We start from the raw sequence: 23,300 nt of genomic DNA on the forward strand, positions 1-23,300 counted from the left end.
CCCCAAACCCACGGAATCACACTCTAACGAGATCACCAGGTGAGTCCTATGCATGTTACATTTAGGAGCCAACCTCTAAAAGACCCCATGTTTCCAGAACAAAGTCATTAGAGGGAAGAGGAGATTCTAGAACCCTGACTCAACTCTCAGCTTGGTTAGCTTTCTAGAGAATCTTTGCATAGCTCTGGCATGAGTGAGGGAGTGATAGATAACACTGTGTGTGTGTGTGTGTGTGTGTGTGTGTGTGTGTGTGTGTGTAGACAGTCTCATTCTGTCACCCAGACTGGACTGCAGTGGCACAATCTCAGCTCATTGTAACCTCCTCCTCCCAGATTCAAGCGATTCTCATGCCTCAGCCTCCTGAGTAGCTGGGACTATAGGCGTGGCACGCCCAGTTAATTTTTTTGTATTTTTAGTAGAGACAGGGTTTCACCATGTTGGCCAGGCTGCTCTCGAACTCTTGAGCTCAGGCAATCCACCCACCTCAGCCTCCCAAAGTGCTGCGATTACAGGCATGAGCCACCACACCCAGCCTTGTATGTGTTTCTTACTATGTGTTGTGGTCAAACATTTTGAAAAATAGTTGTTTCTTGTATGTAGGTATGTGTTTCAGATCCTATAACTTGTAATGGAATGTTCTGCAAACTTTCTGACAACCCACAGTAACACATTTTGCACTGCAAACCAGTAGCACACAAAACTAAAAGAGAAGTTGCAGAAAACAATATTGACTCTCGCTATGTGCAATGTACTCTGATATTTTCTATTCCAGTCTGTTCTATCTATTCTACTCGGTTCTATTCTATACACACACACACACACACACACACACACGAGCACATGACATAGGTAGTGAGCCAGGTCCCCTGACTTCCTGGCTGGTACACTCTTTCACACCACACCGCCAACCTCCTGAGCCCTCGTCAGGTTTCTATTCCCCAAGGGGACACCATGACTTACTTATCACTGATCCTCAGATAAGGTTCCTCACAGCGGATGGGGTCAATGCATTTGAACCCCCCTTGTAAATTGTAGCAAGTCTGCTGCAGGTTGCACGTGTGGTTTCTGTGCTCACATTCATTGATGTCTGAAATGCAGGGTAGACAAGAAGCAGAGGCAGAGCATTATTGGCCAGGCCAGATGTGTGGAGGTGGGGTAAGCTGGGTCTTACTACAGAGCTGTACTATCCAATATGGCAGCCACAGGCCATATGTGGCTACTGAGTACTCGGAATGTGGCTGATCCAAACTGAGATGTGCTGTAAGTGGAAAATACACACCAGATTTTGATGACTTAGGATCAAAAAGTAATGTGAGCCAGGCACAGTGGCTCATGTCTGTAATCCCAGCACATTGGGAGGCTGAGGCAGGAGGATCACTTGAAGCCAGGAGTTCAAGACCAGCCTGGGTAACAAAGCAAGGCCCTGTCTCTTAATTTAAATATATATATACATATATATATGTGTGTGTGTATATATACATAATTTTAAAAAGAATGTAAAACATCTCATCAATAATTTTTATATTGAATACATGCTGAAATAATATTTTGGATATACTGCATTAAAGAAAATATAGTAGTAAAAACAGGAGTTCGAGACCAGCCTGGTCAACATGGTAAAACACCGTCACTACTAAAAATACAAAAATTAGCCCGGCATGGTGGCATGCACTTATAGTCCCAGCTACTTGGGAGGCTAAGGCAGGAGAATCACTTTAACCTGGGAGGCAGAGGCTGCAGTGAGCCAAGTGCAGTGAGAACCACTGCACTCCAGCCTGGGCCACAGAGTGAGACTCTGTCTCAAAAAAAAAAAAAAAGAAAAAGAAAAAAGGAAAAGAAAAGAGAATATAGTAGTAAAAGTAATTTTACCCATTTTCTTTTCCTGTTTCAATGTGGCTACTAGAAAATGTAAAATTACATAGATGGCTCACATCTGTAGCTCACATGATACTTCTGTCGCCTGGCATCACTATGGAGAATTCTTGCTTGGCGATGGGCTAAGGCAGGTTCAAGGAGGCTGAGAATGGGTCAGTCGCTTCCACAATGACCCCTCAGTGTGTGGAGCATGGGGCTGGAAGCCAGGCCAAGCAGGCAAACAGGAGAAGACCCACCCTTTTACAGTCTGGGGTCCCAACCCTTCCAGGAACAGAGCAGTCAGGTGTGTGAGGTCTCCCTGGCAACCATGCTCTAGGAGAGATCACTTGGAGAAAGGCTAACCAAACTGCCCTCTAGGCCACGTAAGAAAGCCCAGGCTCTGGCCAGGCCATAAAAGTCCTGCTTAGCTCTGGAGCAGTTCTCAGAGGAGCCTCAGAGATCTGGCTGGGGAGGCAGAAAGCCACGCTTAGAGGCTGCCGTCTGCATCTGCAGAGTTCATTACAGAAGTTTAAGTGGCCAATATCCTGGCCAAAGGATGGGTTACAGGGAGGGAAGACACCAGGCCAGGCATCCTGCCCAGAGCTGCCACTATGACAGCCACCAGCACCCACTCACACCCCCACCCCTGCCACCTTCCCAAAGCTGCACACGATTCCCCAGGTGAGGACCTCCAGATGACCCCCTGAAGCAGCTCCACCTCACACACACCCCAGCCAGGCCCCTCCGGACAGCCTTACCCTGGCAGCTTCGGTTGTCATCCAGCAGGATGTAGCCTGGAGGGCAGGAGCAGAAGTACGTGCCAGGCTGGTTCACACACTCATGTTGGCAGAGGAACTCAGAGAAACTGCATTCGTCCATATCTGGGGTGACAAGTTATACCTGCTGTATATAATCCCAGTCTACGTGGGGATGGGAGCTGAGTGGTCATCTACTCCAACTCCCACACTGTCTCGATACATATGATGGCTTTACTGAAAATAAGCTGTCAATTCACTTCCTGAGCACTTCTAGCAATGGGGAGCTCACTACCTGCTGAGGATACCCATTGATATTTGGACAGCTCTAATTGTCAGAAAATTCTTCCCTGCATGGAGCTGAAATCCACCTCCATCGAGCTTCCAACATCTGCCTCTCACTCGGCTGCACCTTCCATTCACGATAAACTTATTTCACCAGGTAGGGGAATCCGCCCTCCACCTCTGACCTGCCCAAGGGGCTGATTTCTTTGCCCACTGGGGTTTTCTGGGGGTTTCCCCAAGACCCAAAAAAACATTCCCTGGCCCTAGAGGGTCCTCCGAAGGGGCAGCTTTCGCAGTGCCAACTCCCCTTCAATCACCCCTTTCGCCAACTTCAGGAACAATATTGTTCCTAAAGTCATAATGAAGGGATATATCCAAAAGGCCAGGATTTTTTAATTATATTAAAACTTCACTGTGAAAAACAAACAAACAAACAAACAAAAAACTGCCTGAAAGAGAAAACTCCGGAGTGGTGAGGGATGGGCAGGGATATTATTTTTCTCTTTGTGGCCCGCCTACCTTGGCTCCTCCCTGGGACAAGGGAAGCAGCAGCTTCCAGCCAGCCTGATGTGGAGGGGGAGCCCCTGTCCATGTGATTTACAACTCATCTGCATGGGCTATGGTGGTTGATGCAGAAGCAGACGTTCCAGAAAAGCCAACTCTTCATCACACACAGAGTTTGGCAACAGAGCCCCTGTTTGAACCTTATTCGATAAGCATGCCAAAGAAAACATGTTTTTCTTACATTTGTTGTTTCCCGAAAACTTGCTTTCCCTAGTTTCCCCATGTGACATGTCCTCGGATTACTCTCTCACTCACAGACCGCTGGTGGCTGCAGTCACCCAGAGAGGGTGTCAACGCAAAAGAAGCTACTTCTCCACCATCAGATAATTCCGGGTGTTACACGCCTCGTGCCTCTCACATCCCAGAAGGAAAAACTCCTTCCTGTCTCTCTCAGGGGTCCTCAGGTGATGGGTTCTCAGCCAGCAGAATTAGGATGCTGATTTGAAAAGTCAAGTGTGCTCAGGTAATATCTGCTTCGGTCGTGCCTCCCCACCTCCCCCAGAAGCCTTGTAGAGCCCCGGGTCTCTGGCTCCAGCCCATCATAACTGAGAGTGTCCTATTTTATGTCTAAGTTTGTAGATTCCATTCATACTTTCAGTAGAGTAGTAGTGATGTTTGTCAATCCCTGAGGCTCCCTACATGCCAAGCACTGGGTTAAATGCTTTACATGCCTCCTCTTATTTAATTCTCGCCTCAACCCCATGAAGGAGGTGCTATTACTCTCCATATTTTCCAGAAGAAAAACTGAGGCTTACACAGGTTAGCTGACTTGTCCAAGTTCACAGATAACAAGTAAGGAGGAAAGCTGGGACTTGAACCCAGCCTCTAGATCTCACACTTGGAAACACGACACTGTAATGTCTCCCTGAGGAACTGTGCTGAGGGATCAGTGGAGCTGGGGAGCCCTGAGGTTGGGGCAATCGCCCAAGAAGGGTTAGCGCCAGGGCAGATGGAGAGTGTAGCACCCACTCCCAACTCCCACTGGGCAGGGAGGGGCTCTAACAGACCCTACTCGGTTTATCTTTGGGTCTGCAATTCCCAGACTTTGCTTAGGGCTGTGGCTCCACCCTCCAGGGGAAAGCTGAAATACAAGGTCAGTTTCTGGCAGGGAGCATGTATTAGGCCACTTTCACTCCTCCACAGGAGAACGCACCATGGTTTCCAGGAACAGCTCAGCTTAGCAAATCCCTAAGAGACAAGGTTAGGAGGGGTCGGGGGCTACATGGAGGGGCCACTCAGCTGTGATAACACAGTGAGGATAACAGTGCCTGCGGGAAATGGAGAAGTGCAGAAAGGGGTTAAGTAGGAAGGCGCAGAAACAGACTCTCTCCATCACCCTGTTATCCTGGGCCAGTCTGCTCTAGAAAGCCTACATATCCCGGGGTCACATTAAATCTTCAGGAGGGTGTGCATCATGGAGAACATGGAGGACAAGTTGGCCATTTGGGGCAAAATGAGTCAACTGAAAATCTTTGCCAAATTGACATGGATGTAAGCTTCTCAAGAAGCCAAAAGTCTCTTACACCTACACTTAGGGAAGATAAATTAACACGTAATGACTAAAACTCCACTGTGTCCAAAAAAACCTCCTTGAAAGAGAAAAGTCCAGAGTGGTGTGGGGTGGGCACGAATATTTGTCTCTCCATGGCCCGCCTACCTTGGATCCTCCCTGGGACATGGGAAGCAGCAGCTTCCAGCCAGCCTGGAACCAGCCTGGAGCTGGGCCACCCTCTGGACTGTGCCAACCTATTTAACTTTTGACCACTCTAGGAGGGTGGTTGGTTGGTTGGTTGGTTGGCTGGTTGATTTTTTTTAACAAAGGATGAAACTGAGACTCAGGGAGTGACCTGCTCAAGAAAAATAGTACATGGTAGAGCTGGAATTTGAACTCAGCTCCTCCAGGGTCACTCTACCATACAGCCTACGCAGTGGGGCAATAAACATCTGTGGATTAACAGAGCATTCTGGAGAAACAAATCATCTCACCACATCATGTTAGATTTTCTAAACTTCTTAGTTCCTTGGCCCCAATTCCCCAAGGAATGCCATGGAGGGAACTGAAATCTAGGAAGAAAGTGGCTTTTCATGCCTGAGGGTATTTTATTTCTGTTTCTGGGCCTTGTATTTAATCAGCCCAAGGCTCTCTGTAACTGCCTGCTTGTGGCTCTGACTGTCCTGGCCCTGGGGAGAGGTGTTCATTTGTTTCATGGGACTCTGTCCCCAGAACACTTCAGGCGTCAGTGAGACTATCACACAAGTTCCATTCATGACCTGGGTCAGTTCCTGTTACAATAAAACCCGGATTAGGAAACTTTCCATTCTGCAGGACAAAAAGATTTTTCACGCCCTAGTGTATGGCCCACTTATTTTGAAAAGCACAGTGAAGCATTATTAATTTAGACTTTGCTAATTCACAACTGCTGATGATGCCAGAAGTGGCTGAAATGAAGTGTACTTTAATCCAACCTTTAAAAAAAACAAGGCAAGAAAGGGAAAGAGAGAGAAAGAAAGAAAAGGAGTTGTGTGTGGTTCTATGTGGGATGCTACAGAGATAAATATGAGTAAGAGGTGGCCCCCATTCTCAAGGAGTTTACAATCCAGTAATATTTTTCTAACTAAGAAAAAAAATTGAACTTTCTAGGGGAAAAAAAGAGGGAGTTAATAAGAAAATTATAATAGAGTCCATAAACTAGCATGGGCAGAAAATCATATTTCCTTGGGCTTGGAAGGAATTTATAAAAGGTCAACTAACCCATCACATCTATGTTCTCACAACAAATTATTATGATTTCGTTCATTCAACATTCAATCATTTATCCATTGATTCGAGAACTATCTTTTTTTTTTTTTTTTGCATGTTCCCTGGGTGCCAGGCCTGGAGTGAGGCACTGATTATTTCAGAAGTTCACAGAGCATGTGTGCTTCCATACATGATCTCATTCATTCAATGTTCCCCCCAACCCTGCCCAAAAAGATATGCTATTATTCCTGGGTCACTGTCCTCTGTAAGTACTTTCTGTGATATCGCCAAGACTTGAGTCGGTGCTGGGTGAGGACAGACAGCTCTCAAACCAACATGCCAAATCGGGTGACTCCTCTCCCTCATCAACCCTACCTCTGTCCCAGAAGGTAGCCCCATTGATTTTTGCGTCAAGGGTCAGATGACAAGGAAAATGAGACTCCACATCACCTTTTGGGAAGTGACTCATCTCTGTTCTGTGTGATTGTGACCCCACTGCCCTGGAGGATGTCCCAAACTAGACATGTGTCCAGGAAACGAGAGGAAACACCTATGAAGGAAGCCCTTGCCCTTCAACCCCCAACTCTTGCCAGGCCCCAAGTACAGGTGGAAGTTTCCAATGCCAAAGCCCATTACCACTGCAATGAACGCCATCTTCCTCAAGTTCATATCCTGGGTCACAGCGGCAGACGAAAGAGCCGTAGGTGTTGACGCAGGTTTGCACACAGGGGTTCTCGGTGGCACACTCATTCACATCTGTGGAAAGCCAAGGCACATTGCTGACTGTCCTCCCAACAGAACAGCCACAATAACTAGGCAGAAAAAGCACCAGCAACTTAATCTACCACTACTAGGAGACCAGAGTTGCAGGTACCAAGGCTCTCCATCCAGGACCTTTGGGAGCATGATCTCAGATCTGAAAGTGTTCACTTAAGGACCAGGGCCTCCATCCACATGTCCCTTCTAGGGTCAAAAGTCAGGCAAGGTGGAAACCATATGTATACACATGATATAAACATATACGCATATACACCTGCTAGTAAGTCTATGCTCCAACACCCCCCCCCCAGGAATTTCCAGGCAACACCTGCTCCTTCCTATCACCTGTTACATTTCGTCCATGAACTCCCCTCACCCTCACTGACTTGGAAGTTTCAGGTTAACAAATAACCATGATGATTCTAATAATATATTTATTATGCATAAATAACTTTGCTCATTAGGAAAGGATCTTACACTCACTTAATCCTTACAATGAGGACCATTGCCCCACTTTAGAGGTTAAGTAGGTTAAGGAGAAGACCACCAAAGGACACAAGGAGTAAGGGGAAATCTATTATCTTGAGTGCGGTGGTGGTGGTTTCATGCAGGTACACGTATGTCAAAATTAATAGAATCATGGTGCGGTTTATTATACACTGATTATGCATCAATAAGATTGTTTAAGCATTTTTCAGGCACAGCGGCTCATGCCTGTAATCTCAGCACTTTGAGGCAGGTGGATCGCTTGAGCCCAGGAGTTTGAGACCAGCCTAGGCAACATAATGGGACTCCATCTCTTCAAAAAGATTAAAAAATTAGCCAGGTGTTGTGGCACATGCCTGAGGTCCCAGCTACCCAGGAGGCTGAGGAAGGAGAATCACTTGAGCCTGGGAGATTGAGGCTGCAGTGAGCTGAGATCATGGTACTGTACTCCAGCCTGGGTGACAGAGTGAGACCCTGTCTCAAAAAAAAAAAAAAAAGTATAGGCAGGGTGCGGTGGCTCACACTTGCAATCCCAGCACTTTGGGAGGCCAAGGCAGGTGGATTACCTGAGGTCAGGCTTTTGAGACCAGCCTGACCAACATGGTGAAGTCCCGACTCTACTAAAAGAATACAAAAAAATTAGGCCAGGCATGGTAATAGGTGCCTGTAATCCCAGCTACTCAGGAGGCTGAGACAAGGGAATCGCTTGAACCCGAGAGGCAGATGTTGCAGTGAGCTGAGATCATGCCACTGCACTCCAACCTGGTAGACAGAGCTAGACTGTCTCAAAAAAAAAAAATATATATATATATATATATACACACACACACACACACACACATATACACATACATACATATAATTGCTTTTGAAGATCGACAGGTGTACCCAAGTCCACTAGCTAACAAGGACATAATGGGAACTGGAACATGAGTCAGGGACCTTTCCATAAAAACCAAGATTCATTCTGCACAGCTCATGGTGCGGGGAGGGCAGGGAAGAGCCCCTTTCCCACTGGCGTTGGCGGACCCACAGTAAGTACCATCCCACAATGCTCCATACACCAATGGCCAAAGTTCCAGCTGAGAGATTTTCTATCCTCTTCCCAAGTCCAGGTAAACCTCTTAGGCCTCTGAAAAGAGATGTCAGTGTTTTTAGAGCTAAAAGCCTTCACAGTGAGCAGCTTGAGAGGCTTTTCTTAAAGGGGAGGCGAATCCCATGGCCACGAAGTTCCTGCCTCCTGGCATCTCTGGAGCTCTCAGGGAGAAAACAGATAAATAAATGAACAGCTCTAGAGAGAGGGTCAAGCAAGACACCGGCCCCCACTGGTGCCCGTGGGAGGTTGGGGTTTCCTCACTGGGGACAGGACGGGGTAGGAAAATGTCCACTGTGCTAAGCCACTGAGTGCAAGTTCAGACAGGACAGTGCTGGCAAGTGTTAGGGCTGGTGGCCTCAGCCTCTGGCCAGGCGCTGGCCACTCAGAGATGAATGAACTCATTCCACCCTCTCACCGCTCTCAGCTGCTTCTGAGAGCAGGGCGACCAAAATGATTCTGCCCACCTGGGGTTCTCACTGCCCTTTCCTGCCAGCCCTTTCCAAATGCCCTTCTGAATCTGCTGAGGGCACACAGGGCCCCACTCCAACCTGCTGGACAAGAAGTCTGGGTTCCTGGTTTTACTCTTAGCTCTGCTACCACTTGGCTGCATGACTTTGGCCAAGCTGCTTAACCTTTTTGAGCCTTGATTTCCTCCTCAGTAAAGCAGAGCCACAAACACCTGCCTGCTGACCTCACGAGGCTATTTATGATTAGAGCTCAGTGAGATGAACAGACGTGATAATGCTCTGAGTGTGCAAAGCACTCTCCCACACACGAAGAGTCAGGATTGCAAAAGCTCACTGGAGTATGCGACACCCTGTGCTGCCCATCAGCCCTGCTGATGCAGCATCCCAGTGGCCAAGTGCCCATACCCAGGCCTGGGTGCCGGGCCTGCTGCTTTATTGTGCTGTGGACTTGGCACTGCCAGGTGTATTATCTGCTTTTTCTCACACACCTGTCCCTCAGAGACCTGAAGGACACAGGTGCCTTTTGGATTGAGCATGGCTATGCCTCAGGAGGTACTGGGTGCACTGTGCCAGCCTGTGGCTGGTACCTCCAATCTCAGGCCTTGGCACAGAGCAGCCTGCATCTGCCCTAAGCTGCTTATCGCAGCAGTAAGGGAGCCAGGCGCCCGCTCCTGCTCCAGTGGGAAGGAAGGGCCCTTGTTTATCCGCTTCCTCAACCTCCCGGCCTGGCGACTACTCTCAGAAGAAAATGACCTCTTTTGGTGTGAGGAACACAGTCCAGACTTCTTGGAACAATTAGCAGAACGAGCTTTGGAGGAGAGACTTAGAAAGAATCTAGGATCAAACTCTTTAACACTGATGCCTTCCTGTTTACTGACAATTTAGCTACAATTAAAGTAAAGGAGACATAATATCCTCCAAATTCGATGGCCAGGAGCCTGCCAGCCAGAACTCCAAGGGTGAATGAAACAAGGAAATGGGCCTTGCAAAACCTGAGGTCTCCAGACAAAGACCTCATTCTGTGTCGCAGCACTGCCTCCAACTCCAACCTGGGCCAAGCAGCTGCCAGGGGCTGGAGGCCTGGGCCGGGAGCTGGAAGTTGAGGAGGAAGCCGGGGGCCAAAGCAGGATTTGCGCTAATTCCTTGGGTCTTAAGTCCCCCGTTCACTTCCTGAGCAGAAGAAACCTTCAGATGGAAACCACAATAGGCATGCAACTTGTTTTTCTTACTTATCAGTATTGCAAGTGATCATGTGAAAGCCAAAAAATGCCTTTGTTTCAGTCTGGTTTTGTGGGGGCATGCTGAGCAGCAGGGGACGTTACCACCACCACTAGACCCTTTGCTAAGGAACAGGCCGTCCTGGCACAGGTTGGAGGGAAAAGTGTAATGAGAGGCCTCAGAATTGCCCACGACACCCCTGCCTAGCATGGATGTGTTTATTTTATGATTCATGGAGGGTCAGGGACCCTGACCAACCCTCCTCAGACCTCAGAAACTGAACTTAGGCTATAGGACATGGAACCAAATTTCTGATTAGGCCAGAAAGCCAGCAAGGCTACTTCTGGATAGTAGACACAGAAAAGAAGCAAATCCATGAAACTGTACACTCCCAGCCGGTGGAGGATTAGGGTCCTACCCTCAGCCATATTCAGAGCACTTTTTGAGATGCTTCGCATAGCAAGGTTCAGGTCTCGGGTTTCTGCAGCAATGGGGATGGGTGCACAGTGACAAGGAATGGGAATACACCGTAGCAGCAGTGTTTCCCACAAACATAAGCTGCCAGGGGCTGAAGAAGGCTGCAGCTAGTGTCTCACATCGTGTCCAAGTTATCATGCATGTCACATACCTTGGCAAGACCTTCCATCCTCATTGAGGGTAAAACCAGGATTGCATGTACAAGAATAGGATCCAGGAACATTCGCACAGAGCTGCTGGCAGTAACCATAGCGACATTCATCAATGTCTGGAAACAGAAATGCACGCAAAGTGAGACAGGTCTCCATCTCACTCAATGATGCCCCCACTAGTGTGGCATGATTGCCTAGCTCTTCCCAAACAGGATCACGAAGGGAAGCAAAGGGGAACAAGAGCCAAGACAGTGCTTACTGAGTGTCATGGATGGTGATGCTGTCTCAATTACAAGGCTCAGTCTCCCCACAATCTTTCTCCTCCTCAACCCATCTCAGTCCCATAAATACCTGAACCTATCCTAAAAGTTGCAGAAGAAATTTCTGCTTTGAGTGGGATGTTGGGCAAGATGAGCTCTCCAATTTTACCCAGCTCTAAGATTCAACACTAAGGTTTGTCCAAGATGGGCTCTCCAATTTTTCCCAGCTCTCAGATTTGAGATTACCCAGCTCTTAAGATTTATCCAAAGTTAAGATTCAACTAGAAGATTCCATATAGAGGCTCCACTACCCGGGAAGGGTCCAGTCTGCTTAACATGTAAGAAGAATCCATAGCATCACTCCAATAGGCTCCTTGCCAGCTCCATGAACAATGAATATGTCCAGCTGTCAGGAACAAGAGCCAGTTAGGCTGGGACGAGCTGGGCAGCATGACCCTGGAGACCCATGAATCCAGTAATATGAGGACGCTGGAGTTCACCCTGGATCTCCTCCTTGCACCAGAGTGAACATAAAACTCTGGATAAACACACCTCTTCCAAGCCATAGCTGGCCTTGCCAGGGAAAGTGGCGGCACTGTGGGTGAATGGATCCTTTGAGCAGAGCTGGGCAATGTGACCTCCCTGTAACATGTATCCATCAATGGGGAGCCTGACATCATTGGGAAAGCACTTCTCAACACCCCAAGCTGATGTGATAATGGGCTGGAGAATTCATTCCTGTGGGGTAAGGGTAGTGAATGAAATCACCAGCCTCCTGGCAGACTCTGAGATGGCACCAGTACAGGCTCCTGCTGTGACCAGTTGATCTGACTGTAGCTGGAACTGGTCCTTATCCCCACCTCCCCAAATCTCACCAGGTTTCCTCCCTGGTCCCCCCGTTCCTTTGGAACCAGGGGCCATCCAGGTCTCTGGAGGCCGGCTTAGAGCCTCAGTCCTTGGGCCTGGTTTCCACCTACTGCCAGGAAGGACTCCACCTCCGAGACCCATTTTGATCCCTTACCTATTGTTTAGCCCTTCTCAGATTCTGTGCCCTGTCCTGTGATTCTGTTTTGTCTCTAAGTCCCGGCTACTTCTAACCTGGCCCATTGCACTGCACCTGAGTGCAGGGCAGCTCTTGCACAGAAGGTCCATTGGCTGTACAGTGGCTGGCCCTGACTTCTTCACAGAGTGCAGCTGGGCACATCACCAAGGCCAGGCAGGCAGCAGGGGCTGGAGAGGGTACCCTTCACTGGGGGTAGCTTGGAGAAAAGGCAGCCCCCCCGACCCCTCATTTTTCTGCAAAAGCAGCATCTCCAGTGGTACACAGAACAGAGAGTGTGTGGCTATGGAACTTGCATTTTGAAAGGGAAAGGTGAGTTTAGCCAGGGGAGGGCAGGAGTTCAGCCATAACTGGGAGAAGTCTTCCTTTCAGATGTGAATATGAGTGGCTGGGCCACATGGTACCATGCTAGGCATCTATGAGCATCCTTCCCAAAGCTCCGTGCTCCCAGGAGGAGAACAACCCTCCCAGGCAGAGGAATGTCCGAGTTGCTGGCACCCTTCACATCAGAGGGTTTCTGTAACAGGGCTGGTATATCCCGGTCTCCCCCACCACTCCAGCGCCCCTTGTGGTGGGGAAAAAAAAACTAGACTGAGACACAGGAGACTTGGAAGTTTGACCCAACTCGCTTTAACTTTGTCTAAAATGTTCCTTCTCTTTGAGTCTCAGTCTGCGATGCTATAAAAGTTGGATGACATAATATTCGACATCCTTTCCAGCTCTGAAATTCGACATATTAAGTTCCTGTACAAATAACTCTCTCTCACTGATCTGCTTATGTTCAAATAAGTAGCATCAAATTTTCCATTATAGCAGAGGTTGGTTTGAATGCACAGGAACTGTCATATTCACAGACGCCCGCGTGCAAGCCTGGAAAGGAGAATCAAGCCAATCTAGGCCTCAAGGAAGCTTCGGACGGGGCTTGAGGGCAGACCTACTCAGCCTCAATCAAGAAACTTGGAAAGAGGTAGCTTTCCTTTGTTTCCATGATTTTGTTTGGATCTGTTTCTCAACTCCTCCAGGACTGACTTTCAGGCAACAGAACGGTGTCTTAGAGAATTCAAACTGGCAGGGCTTTTCTAGAAAACACAGCATAGAAATCACACCCTAGAATTAGAAATTGAAGTGACAGCTACAGTTTGCTATGAATTCATTCACTTGGCTAAACCCAAAACTAGAAGGGAAGAAAGGAAAATAACCTTCCAGTAAAAATAAACAGAAAGATCAGATAGCAGATGCCAACTGCAAAGGCAGTTCTCCACTGGTGACGACTGACTTCTCAGGAGTAAAAGGCTAAGGCCATCGCCCGTGGGGTGGGTGTGGTCATCGGGGGGAAGGGCAAAGACAGGGTGTTGGAAGGAACTGATATAAGATCAGGATTTACTGATCCACATTCAAGACTTGCCACTTTTCTGTGACTAAGCGAAAGTGTTCCCTTCTCTTAGCATTATTTCTAACTAAAGCAAAATAATCCTCACCTCTGTCACTTCCTGGCCTGGATATAAACTTCGTGAAGACAGGAAGAAAGTTGAGGTAAAATCAAACTTAAAAAATATATCCAAAACTATAGCCCTTAAAAAATATATTTGAGGCTGGGCACGGTGGCTGATGCCTGTAATCTCAGCACTTTGGGAGGCTGACGCCTGTAATCTCCGCACTGTGGGAGGCTGAGGCAGGCAGATCATTTGAGCCCAGGAGTTCAAGACCAGCCTGGCCAACATGGCAAAACCCTGTTTCTACAAAAAATACAAATATTAGCTGGGCATGGTGACACACGCCTGTAATACCAGCTACTCAGGAGGCTGAAGCAGGAGAATCACTTGAACCCAGGAGGTGGAGATTGCAGTGAGCCAAGATCGTGCCACTGCACTCTAGCCCAGGCAACAGAGGGAGACTCCATACAAAAAAAAAAAAAAGAAAAAGAAAAACAGAAAGAAAAACATTCAAGGCCATGCGTGGTGGCTTACGCCTGTAATCTCAGCACTTTTGAGGCGGGCAGATGACTTGAGCCCAGGAGTTCAAGACCAGCCTGGCCAACATGGCGAAAGCCCCATTTGTACAAAAAGTACAAAACGTATCTGGGCATGGTGGCACATGCCTATGATTCCAGCTACTCAGGAGGCTGAGACAGGAGAATCGCTTGAACCCAGGAGACAGAGGTTGCAGTGAGCCGCAATTGCGCCATTGCACTCCAGCCTGGGTGACAGAGTGAGACTATGTCTCAAAAATAAATACATACATTCAAAAACCATAATGATGACAAGATGGCGATGATGGCAACTGATTTTCAAGGGTGGGGTTACACATGTAAGTTCAATAGCCTTCCACCCCTCCCACCCTTCCTGGCAAAGAAAAGCTTACTACCCTTAGGCAGCCAGCTATGCCCACACCTCACAATGCCCCTGGCAACTGTTAACTTCCAGGAGTCCCTGTGACCCCCCCCAGAGAGCTGTTACCTAAGCACTGGCCTTCCAGAAGCCAATATCCATCGGTGCAGGAGCAGGTGTACCCGCCCTCAGTGTTGATGCAGATCTGGGTGGGGTTGCACTGGTGGGAATCCGTTGCACACTCGTCCACATCTGTAACACAAGACATAGGTCAAAGAATGTCACCCACATCCATCTAGAGCCCTGGAGCCACCAGGGGTGCCAGTGGCTTGCTTGTCTTGGCCGGGAGGCAGTTGATAAGGTTGCTAGGTTACACCCAAGGAGGTGGCAGCACCTCCCTGATGGGCACCTCTAGGAGACACTAACCTCTAATGAGGGCTGAGCTAGTCTGCTCACCAGAAATCCACAAAGGGAAATGCCAAGAAGGGAACACATATCCTCAGGCACCCTTCTGCCATCCTATACCATTGCTCCCTGAAGGTGCATCACCTTGACAATAACCATTACTTGATTTAGAAAGCCATTTTGTATTAGGCTTATTCATTCATATGTTAAACAGGGGTCTGCTGCATACCTACTGTGTCCACAGGACTGTGATAAACACCACTGAGAACAAAACAGAAGTAAAGGAAATGTCCCCAGCCAGGCACGGTGGCTCACGCCTGTAATCCCAGCACTTTGGGAGGCTGAGATGGGTGGATCACCTGGGCTCAGAAGTTCAAGATGAGCTCAGGCATCATGGTGAAACCCCGTCTCTACTAAAAATTTTAAAACTAGCTGGGCCTGGTGGCATGCGCCTGTAGTCCCAGGTACTCGGGAGACTGAGCTGGGAGGATCACTGGAGCCCAGGAGGTGGAGGTTGCAGTGAGCCGAGATTGCACGATGGCACTCCAACCTGGGAGACAGAGTGAGACCCTGTCTCAAAAAAAAAAAAAGTTCGCTGCCAACAGAAGCTGGCAGTTCAGTTTCTTAATGGTATTTACTCATGAAAATCTTTCAGTCTGAAGCTCTCCAGTCTTCCCTCCACTCCACAGTTCCTGGGGCTAATCTTTGTCTGTCCTCTGCTCACAGCAAGTCTCTCTAGGCTGCTCTAGAGCCCACTACCGTCTGTCTGGTGGCATGAAGATACCTGTATCCATGTCGGTCCCTTCTCCTTAACTTAGAGCTTCAGAGCACAGATATCAAGCCATACTCATGGCCATTCCCAAGTCATCTGGCACAGACACTTTACAGAGTCAGTGTTCAAAACTGTTGAAACTGAAACATCCTCCTCTCCTTTCTTCCCTGCACGGCACTTTAGGGGAGAGCGCCCAAGATCCTGAAATGGACCTCCTGATGCCACGCTCTCACTTTGACCTAAAGGAAGAGACTTTTCACTAAACATTCACACACTAATTTACTCCACAAGGATCCATGGTGCCTCCTGGATCTGCCTGGCCCCGCGGACCCCAACACCTTTCCTCCTTGTCAGCCCTGCCTTCACCAGCACCTTGGTGGGTCGCCTGCCCTCCCCCTTCATTCCTGCATCAGGGTTTGCTCATCTACACCCTTTCTCCACCTTCACCGAATGGACCATCGTGCAGTCCGAAGTAATACTGAAAGCTGCAATTCTCTGAGCCTGTGTTATGTGCCTGACACCTACCTTGTTACTTGTATTTACTCTCACATCACCCTGTGAGGTGGGCTCACAATCCCCATTTTACAGATGGGAAAACTGAGTGGAAAGAGCTAATAAGCACCATGCCAAGAGCTGAGTCCAGGCCTCCCTGCCTGCCTGACTCCAAGTCTACTCCATGCAGGTCTGACAGACGTCATACCACCCAGGACCAAGCAGATTCGGTGGCGGGGAGCTGGCAGACTGGGCTGAGGAGGGAGGACTGAGCTTTTGTTCCTTTTTACTGACCCCACTCCCATGCTGTCTGCCTCCCAACACTGCAGATTGCAGACTTGATCATCATCTATTCAGTTGGCTTCTTTGAATACGTACGGTGGGGATGGGGGTGTCTAAGACCGAAAAGTGTAAGCTCCTTGAGGACAAGGGCCTCGTGTAGCATGGGGCTTTGTTCAGTAAAACATTCAACTGGGTGAGCAGTGGTCCCTCTGGTTCAGGGGATATGACCACAAATCCACCATCCACCTGCAGCAGCCCCACACTAACAACCCTGATCAGTCCCCACCCTACCCCAAAACGACAGCTGTCTGGGAATCCCACGAAACTGCCTTTCCCTCCTCTAAACATGAACAACCTCCAAGAACCTGGTGCCAAGATGACGGTGGCCTCCACTCCACCCTGATGTTCAGCATGTGCAGCCTCAGCGAAAAAGACTCAGCCCTGTTCTCAGCTGTGAGGACTCCAGCCTCCCCTTTGCCTCCCTCCCACCCAGCTCTGCCCACCCAGCATAGCCTCCCAGGGGAGCTGGTGAATAATGCTTGGCCAGAAGCCGCTCCTGCTCAAACCCACAGTGAAGTCTATGACAATAAATAGTGCCACTATCGACTGGTGCATATTTACATTTTCCCAGCAGGGAGTGATGGATGGCAATTGTGTCCTGGGAACAACACTGCCTTAGGAATTTCTGTTCTTTTTCCTGCCTTGAGGGGAATGAAGGGTGAGGGTGACCAACACAGGAGAAGAATCACTGGAGGGGCTTGGTGGCGGCAAGTTCCCAAGCCTCTGTGCTTGTGTAATTTGCGTCCCACACAATGTGCCTGCCAAGTCCTACAGAGAGAAACCAGACACAATCAAGTAGGCCAGGCTGGACTCAGAAGGGCACAAAGGACCCCATCGTGGGCATGTGTGCGAAGTATTCAGGCCGAGAACCAAAATCCTTGAAGTTCACTCTTTTAAAAATTCCAGCACTTTTACTGAACTAAAGAATTAACTCAGCCAGGCGCAGTGGCTCATGCCTGTAATCCCAGCACTTTGGGAGGCCAAGGTGGGTGGATTGCTTGAGTCCAGGAGTTTGAGACCAGCCTGGGCAACATGGCAAAACCCTGTTTCTACTAAAAATACAAAAAATTAGTCGGGTATGGTGGCGCACACCTGTAGTCCCAGCTACTCAGGAAGCTGAGATGGGAGGATCACCTGAGCCCAGGAAGTTGAGCCTATGGTGAGCCAAGATTGCACCACTGATCTCCAGCCTAGACAACAGAGCAAGACCCCATCTCAAAAAAAAAAAAAAAAAAAAAGGAATTAACTCAGTTATATGACACTTTTGTTTATATAGATTTTAAAATTAAAATTTTAACTTTCACTAACTTTAATGAATTGTCAATAGAAACTATATTTTGAGAAGTCAATAAGTCCTTTTATATCCTCAAAACACACCTGGTGTCATGCTGTGTCCCTGGTAAATGTTCAATAACTATTGAATGAATGAACACATGAACGGCAAACATCAATCCCTCGCAGCCCCCAGAAAGCTTTTTCCAGCCAACTAGCTGACAAGCCCATCTGGGCGTGTGTACTTTAAAAACAGCCACCACCATGCAAACCACTGTCAGCCTACACACCTGATGCAGCTAAAACTGGAGTGTTCACACGGTGGGCTTCCTCGGGGGGCTGAAACACTCATCACACATTCCAGCTCCCAGCGGAACTTCTTACATTAAATACATTTGACTTAAATCACAGAAGGAAAAATACATCGAATCACTCCAAGGACATTCTTTGGCAAGGCCTCCGTTTCTGCATCAGTGGAAAAGTACAAGCTATGACAACCTGAGCAAGCGTCAGTATCCTCATGTGCAAACAGGGTCTGCTTTCCTTTCCTGTGCAATAGTCAGGAAGAGTCTCCTAAGAGAAAAGAATGCTGGGTGCATTCAATCCTTTATTCATTCACTTGTTCGCTCATTCATTCGTTCATTCTTTCTTTCTTTCTTTTCTTTTTTTTTGAGACAGAGTCTTGCTCTGTCGCCCAGGCTGGAGTGCAGTGGCGTGATTTCGGCTCACTGCAAGCTCTGCCTCCCAGGTGCACACCATTCTCCTGCCTCAGCCTCCCGAGTAACTGGGACTACAGGTGCCCACCACCACACCTGGCTAATTTTTTTGTACTTTTGGTAGAGACGGGGTTTCACCATGTTAGCCAGGATGGTCTCAATCTCCTGACCTCGTGATCTGCCCGCCTTGGCCTCCCAAAGTGCTGGGATTATAGGCATGAGCCACCATGCCTGGCCCCCATTCATTCATTCTTTATGCTCTACAGTGGTTGCGTGTGCATGTGCGTGTGTGTGTGTGCGTGTGTGTGTGTGTGCGTCTGCCCTCCCCAGCCTCCATGACCTTTGGAAGAACTGGCATCGAGCATATTCCCTCCCGCTGTATGGTACCCAGAAGCGGACTTTACTGAGAGTCCTCTTGTCTCCCTGTTCCCTCCTGGGTGCTGTCACCCCAGTCAGCTGCCTGGGCACTTGGAGGATTCTGCCACAGCAACCATGGCTTGGCTCTCCCCAGGTGAGGCAATGTCTATCTGCTGCCCAGGTGACCAGCACCCTGGCAACTGGAGGAAAGCGCTCACCAACTCTCCCAGAACCTGGAAAGCCCAGCGCTGCCCCTGCCAGGAAGAAGTCGTCATCTGCGTCAAGCAGCACAGCTCTGCCCACCTAGCAGTCTCGCCTGCACTGGCACCTCTCCCTTGAGACATCCACCGAGTGGCCTTTTCAATCTGAAACAACTGCTCCCTTAGGAAAGTCATCAAAACCTATCAGTATCACCTCCTCGATGCCTTCCAAGGAGGCCATAGACAGAAAGGGCTTTCAGGCCCCAGGACAGTGGCCTACATATTCGGGAAGCTCTTTTAGGATTTCATACCCTTAGCTATGTCTCACATTCCCCAGCCAGACAGTAAGCTTCACGTGGGCAGATATGCAAAGACAATGGAAATAAAGGGATGTCCCTCAGGCTGGTATGTTTTAAAGGAGTAAAAGAATGTCCTTAAAGTATAATCAAGATCTTACAAAGGCACCAGATGAAGGAACTGGCCTCAACACATCAAAATAGAAGTGTCCAACAATCTTGGGGACAACAAAGTGAACAGAACCTTCCATTCTGACTCACAGGACAGCATGGGAAGGGGCCACAGCCCACACACCTGCTGACCATTCTAGTCCTTGGAGCAGGACTCTGCAGAGGAAGCCAGTGGGGATTGGCACTCCTCTCCTTCACTGCATGGACTTCTCAGACAGCTTCGTGGGTATCACACGGCTGATTTATGCCCATTTTATGTCCTCCCCTTGGGAGTGGGCTGGTTCTCAGAAAACATCACACAACCCACTTTTCTGTCCCATATAAAAGTAATGGTTCCAAGTACGATCTTAGTATTAACTCACATATTATTAAATAAAATCTCTATAGGCAGTTATAACAGACTTAATATACCACACTAAATATGCATAAATATGTTCAAATATAAATAACATGTACATGTATGACAGCTATTTGTTCTATTTGAATGCACATATTATATACATACACGTGTTTGCAGTTCAGCATTTATTCCTGAAAGCTGAAAATACTTTGTTTTCATAACACAAATTCTAACAGAAATAAAATGTCCTTTAAAAACTGTACACAACAAAACAAAAACACTAATGGTTCCCCATGCCCATAGGTAGAACATTTTCTAGGTCATTCTCCAAGCACCAAAGTTTAAAAGGAAAACACACCAAAGGGCTGAGAACTCCCTAGAAAAGGCTAGCAGGTGAAAGAATAAGAACTTTGGGAGCAGACAGAGCTGGGTGTGAATCCAGGCTCCCACATTTGATAACTAAATAAGGCAGGGCAATTTACTGGATCTTTGGGGGTTCTGCAACAGGGCTGATGTAGCCTGCCTCGTAGAGAGATGTGAGAGTTCATGAGTTAAGAGGCGCACAGGTGCCAGCCTGACGGCCTGACACAGAGCTCCCTTCCCCGGGGAGGTGCTGTTTCTGACAGATGTGGAAGACAGAAGAAGCTTGGTTTCTGCCTCCTGCAGACGCTGTTCTAGAATTCACTAAAGACACCAGGATGACAACGCAGGGGTTTCATGGGCTATAAGTATGGTTAGTTCTGTGATTCAACCACAGCCAAAGGCAGGGACTTCTCCCCCTTGAGCCCCAGGCACATGGCGGAAGATCTGGACAAGAGGTAAGGAAAGCCAGGGTACATTCCTTCATGGAGTCTCCCTCTCCACCTCTGCACCCAGGCATCTCTGGGCCCATCTATGATTCTATAACTGTAGGCATCCAAAAGCATAAAGGTACATGTGTCTAATGGCCATGTATGATCAACCTTTCCACAATCTGATTCTTGCCTCTTCCAGTGCCTTCTTTGCTCCAGTACTGTGAACAGGCAAGGTCTGACTTTGTGAGCCTGTGTACATAATGTCGGCCGAATGTCTCTGTTCTTGTGTGAGAACGGCCATCAGCCAAAGGGAAACATTCTCACTGGGTGACACTGGGAGAAGCTGTCCAAGAGCCCTTGGAAGATACACCTTTCCGAGGCCTCCACTCTTCCTTTTTTGGACATGGCAAAAATCATTTCCTTGGTAGTAAATTTTTACCCGGTGAAATAACATGTTTTCCCAGCCCATTTTTGTTCCTTCCTTGCTCAAGCTAATGGGGCTTGATAAGAAAGAAGAAAATAACAATGGCACATTCCTACGCCTCCAAGTGAAGCCAGTTTCAGGCCTGCTGCTGGGCTGGGTCGGTGCCATTTTTCAGCAAGACGAGCCCAGCCAAGGCTGGAAGCTACACAGGACCTACTTCCCAAACACCTGTTTAATTAAAGATCTCAACGTTGGAGAACTCGCTGTTGAATTCCTAGGCCATCTGCACTCCATGTGTCTTACGGTCCTGGCCAATCACTAGGAGCCAGATCTTTTTGTGTTTACAGCACTTTCCCCGACACTTGAGATTAAGCATGGAATACAAAGTTGGTTCATTTTGCGCCTCTGATTAGGCAACAAATATGTGGTCCGTTTTCCAAACAACAACATATCCTTCCCTGTTGAATGAAACCAGCTGGAATCCAGGTCCCAACCTCTCCATGGATTCTCTTTGTCTATCCCTAAAGTGAGAGCTGGAGGAGAGTTCTGACAGGCCCCTTCAAGCTATGATCTTCTACAGAGACAAACTATGCAACTAATGGAGATCACATTGTTTGGTTCTTGGGTAATTGCTTTCATCCCCAGAGCACTTGGTAAACATCAGCTGACTTTAGTTGCTTTCAAACCGGGCAGTGAATTGGCCAAGCCCATTCAACTTTTGCCAGTGTACGGTGCCTGCCACGGGCCCAGGGGAAACACACGTCCTCTCGAGCGTCATGCATCAAGATGTCCCCAGAGGAAGGGGACAAGTCATGTCTAATGTCAATCTAGACATGCTTGTTTGTCTTTTTTTTTTTTTTCCAAAAAGCCATGAGGCTTTGGCTATTATCGTGAATGTAAAGCAAACAGATGTGGAGTTCAAACTAGATTTCCATTTACTAAAATTTTTGCCATTTTGTCCATCGATAGAGATTTTGGAATCTTTAGAAGGCAGTAGTTTCCAAACCTGGCTACCCAAGAGAACTGTCTGACTACATATCAGAATTTCTAGGGCTGAGGCTTGGAAAGCTGTGTTATTTCAAAGTTACCTAAATGAATCCAATGCAAAACTGCATCTAAAATCCACTGTGCCAAATCAATACTTCTCCAACTTTAATATGCGTATGACTCAGTGGGGATCTTGTTAAAATGCAGATTCTAATTCATTGGATTCTACATTCCTAACGAGCTCCCACGTGAGGCCAATGCTGCTGGCTCAGGGACCACACTTTGAGCAACAAGGTGCTAGACTGTTCCAAGTGGTATTTGGTTCTGTATCCATGCAACCTGCTCAGAGTTTCAGAAACTATTAGGTTGGTGCATAAGTCATTGCAATATTTAAGAGAGTCTAAGAGGGAAGTTAAGTTTTCAAAAATCAAGCAGCATGTTCACTATAAGCGGGAGCTGAGCATGAAGATGGCCACAGTAGACACTGGGGACTACTAGAGGAGGAAGGGAGGGAGGCAAGGGTCAAAAAACTAACTACTGGGAACTATGCTCAGTATCTAGGTAATGGGATCCCTCAGACCTCAGCATCACACGAAATACCTAGGCAACAAACCTGCACATGCACCCCTGTATCTAAAATAAAAGTTGAAACTATTTTTTTAAATGGGGAAAAAATCAAGCAGTGATTCTTAACTAGATTCTTCTCTAAGATAAAGCCTGCTGGTTATAAGAGAATTGTTATTTTTGGAGTCTTATTAAAGACTCTAGCAGTCTAGCCAAAACAGAATGCTTTTCTGGTGTAAGGACAGAGCCTTTCTTTAACTCCACCCTGCAGTGGTTGGGTGCCTACGGCTGCAATGCCTTGAGCAGGGCATTGTGTGCTTCCAGAAGGTTCTCCTCCCTTCAGGTCACTGGTGGGGTTTTGATTTCCTATGAACTCAATTCCCTGAATCTTGACTAAGTTCTTAGGAATACTACCCACAAAGAGATGACAAAAAGTACAAAAGATTCCAATGGGGAGAAAGGACAACATATTTCCTCCAACACAGAGCATCCCTTTTTTAACTGAGTACTCATGAACACGGTTTCTATATGCTGTAGATCCTGACTCCCATAATCGCCCCATCTCCCCAAGGGCCCCTCCTTCTCATTTCCTCTGAGCCTATTCCTCACCCATCCTGACCCGTATCATAGTCTGTGAACTCCTTGCCCCTCCCATCTACTCCCCACGC

At 47.9% G+C, this 23,300-nt stretch overlaps 1 protein-coding gene across 2 annotated transcripts in view; it reads right to left on the reverse strand.

Annotated features, from left to right (window-relative positions):
• Positions 1-23,300, reverse strand: part of FBLN5 (fibulin 5) — a 79,080-nt gene that overhangs the window by 12,896 nt on the left and 42,884 nt on the right. For both annotated transcript variants that reach the window (XM_005562039.4, XM_005562038.4), the window contains exons 5-9: positions 14,630-14,752; positions 10,853-10,969; positions 6,835-6,954; positions 2,613-2,735; positions 961-1,087 (exon numbers count right to left, since the gene is read on the reverse strand). In XM_005562039.4, coding sequence (XP_005562096.1) covers positions 961-1,087; positions 2,613-2,735; positions 6,835-6,954; positions 10,853-10,969; positions 14,630-14,752 — 610 coding nt within the window. The remainder of the gene's footprint in view (positions 1-960; positions 1,088-2,612; positions 2,736-6,834; positions 6,955-10,852; positions 10,970-14,629; positions 14,753-23,300) is intronic.

This window comes from Macaca fascicularis, chromosome 7 (assembly GCF_037993035.2).
Source record: "Macaca fascicularis isolate 582-1 chromosome 7, T2T-MFA8v1.1".
NCBI lineage: Eukaryota > Metazoa > Chordata > Mammalia > Primates > Cercopithecidae > Macaca > Macaca fascicularis.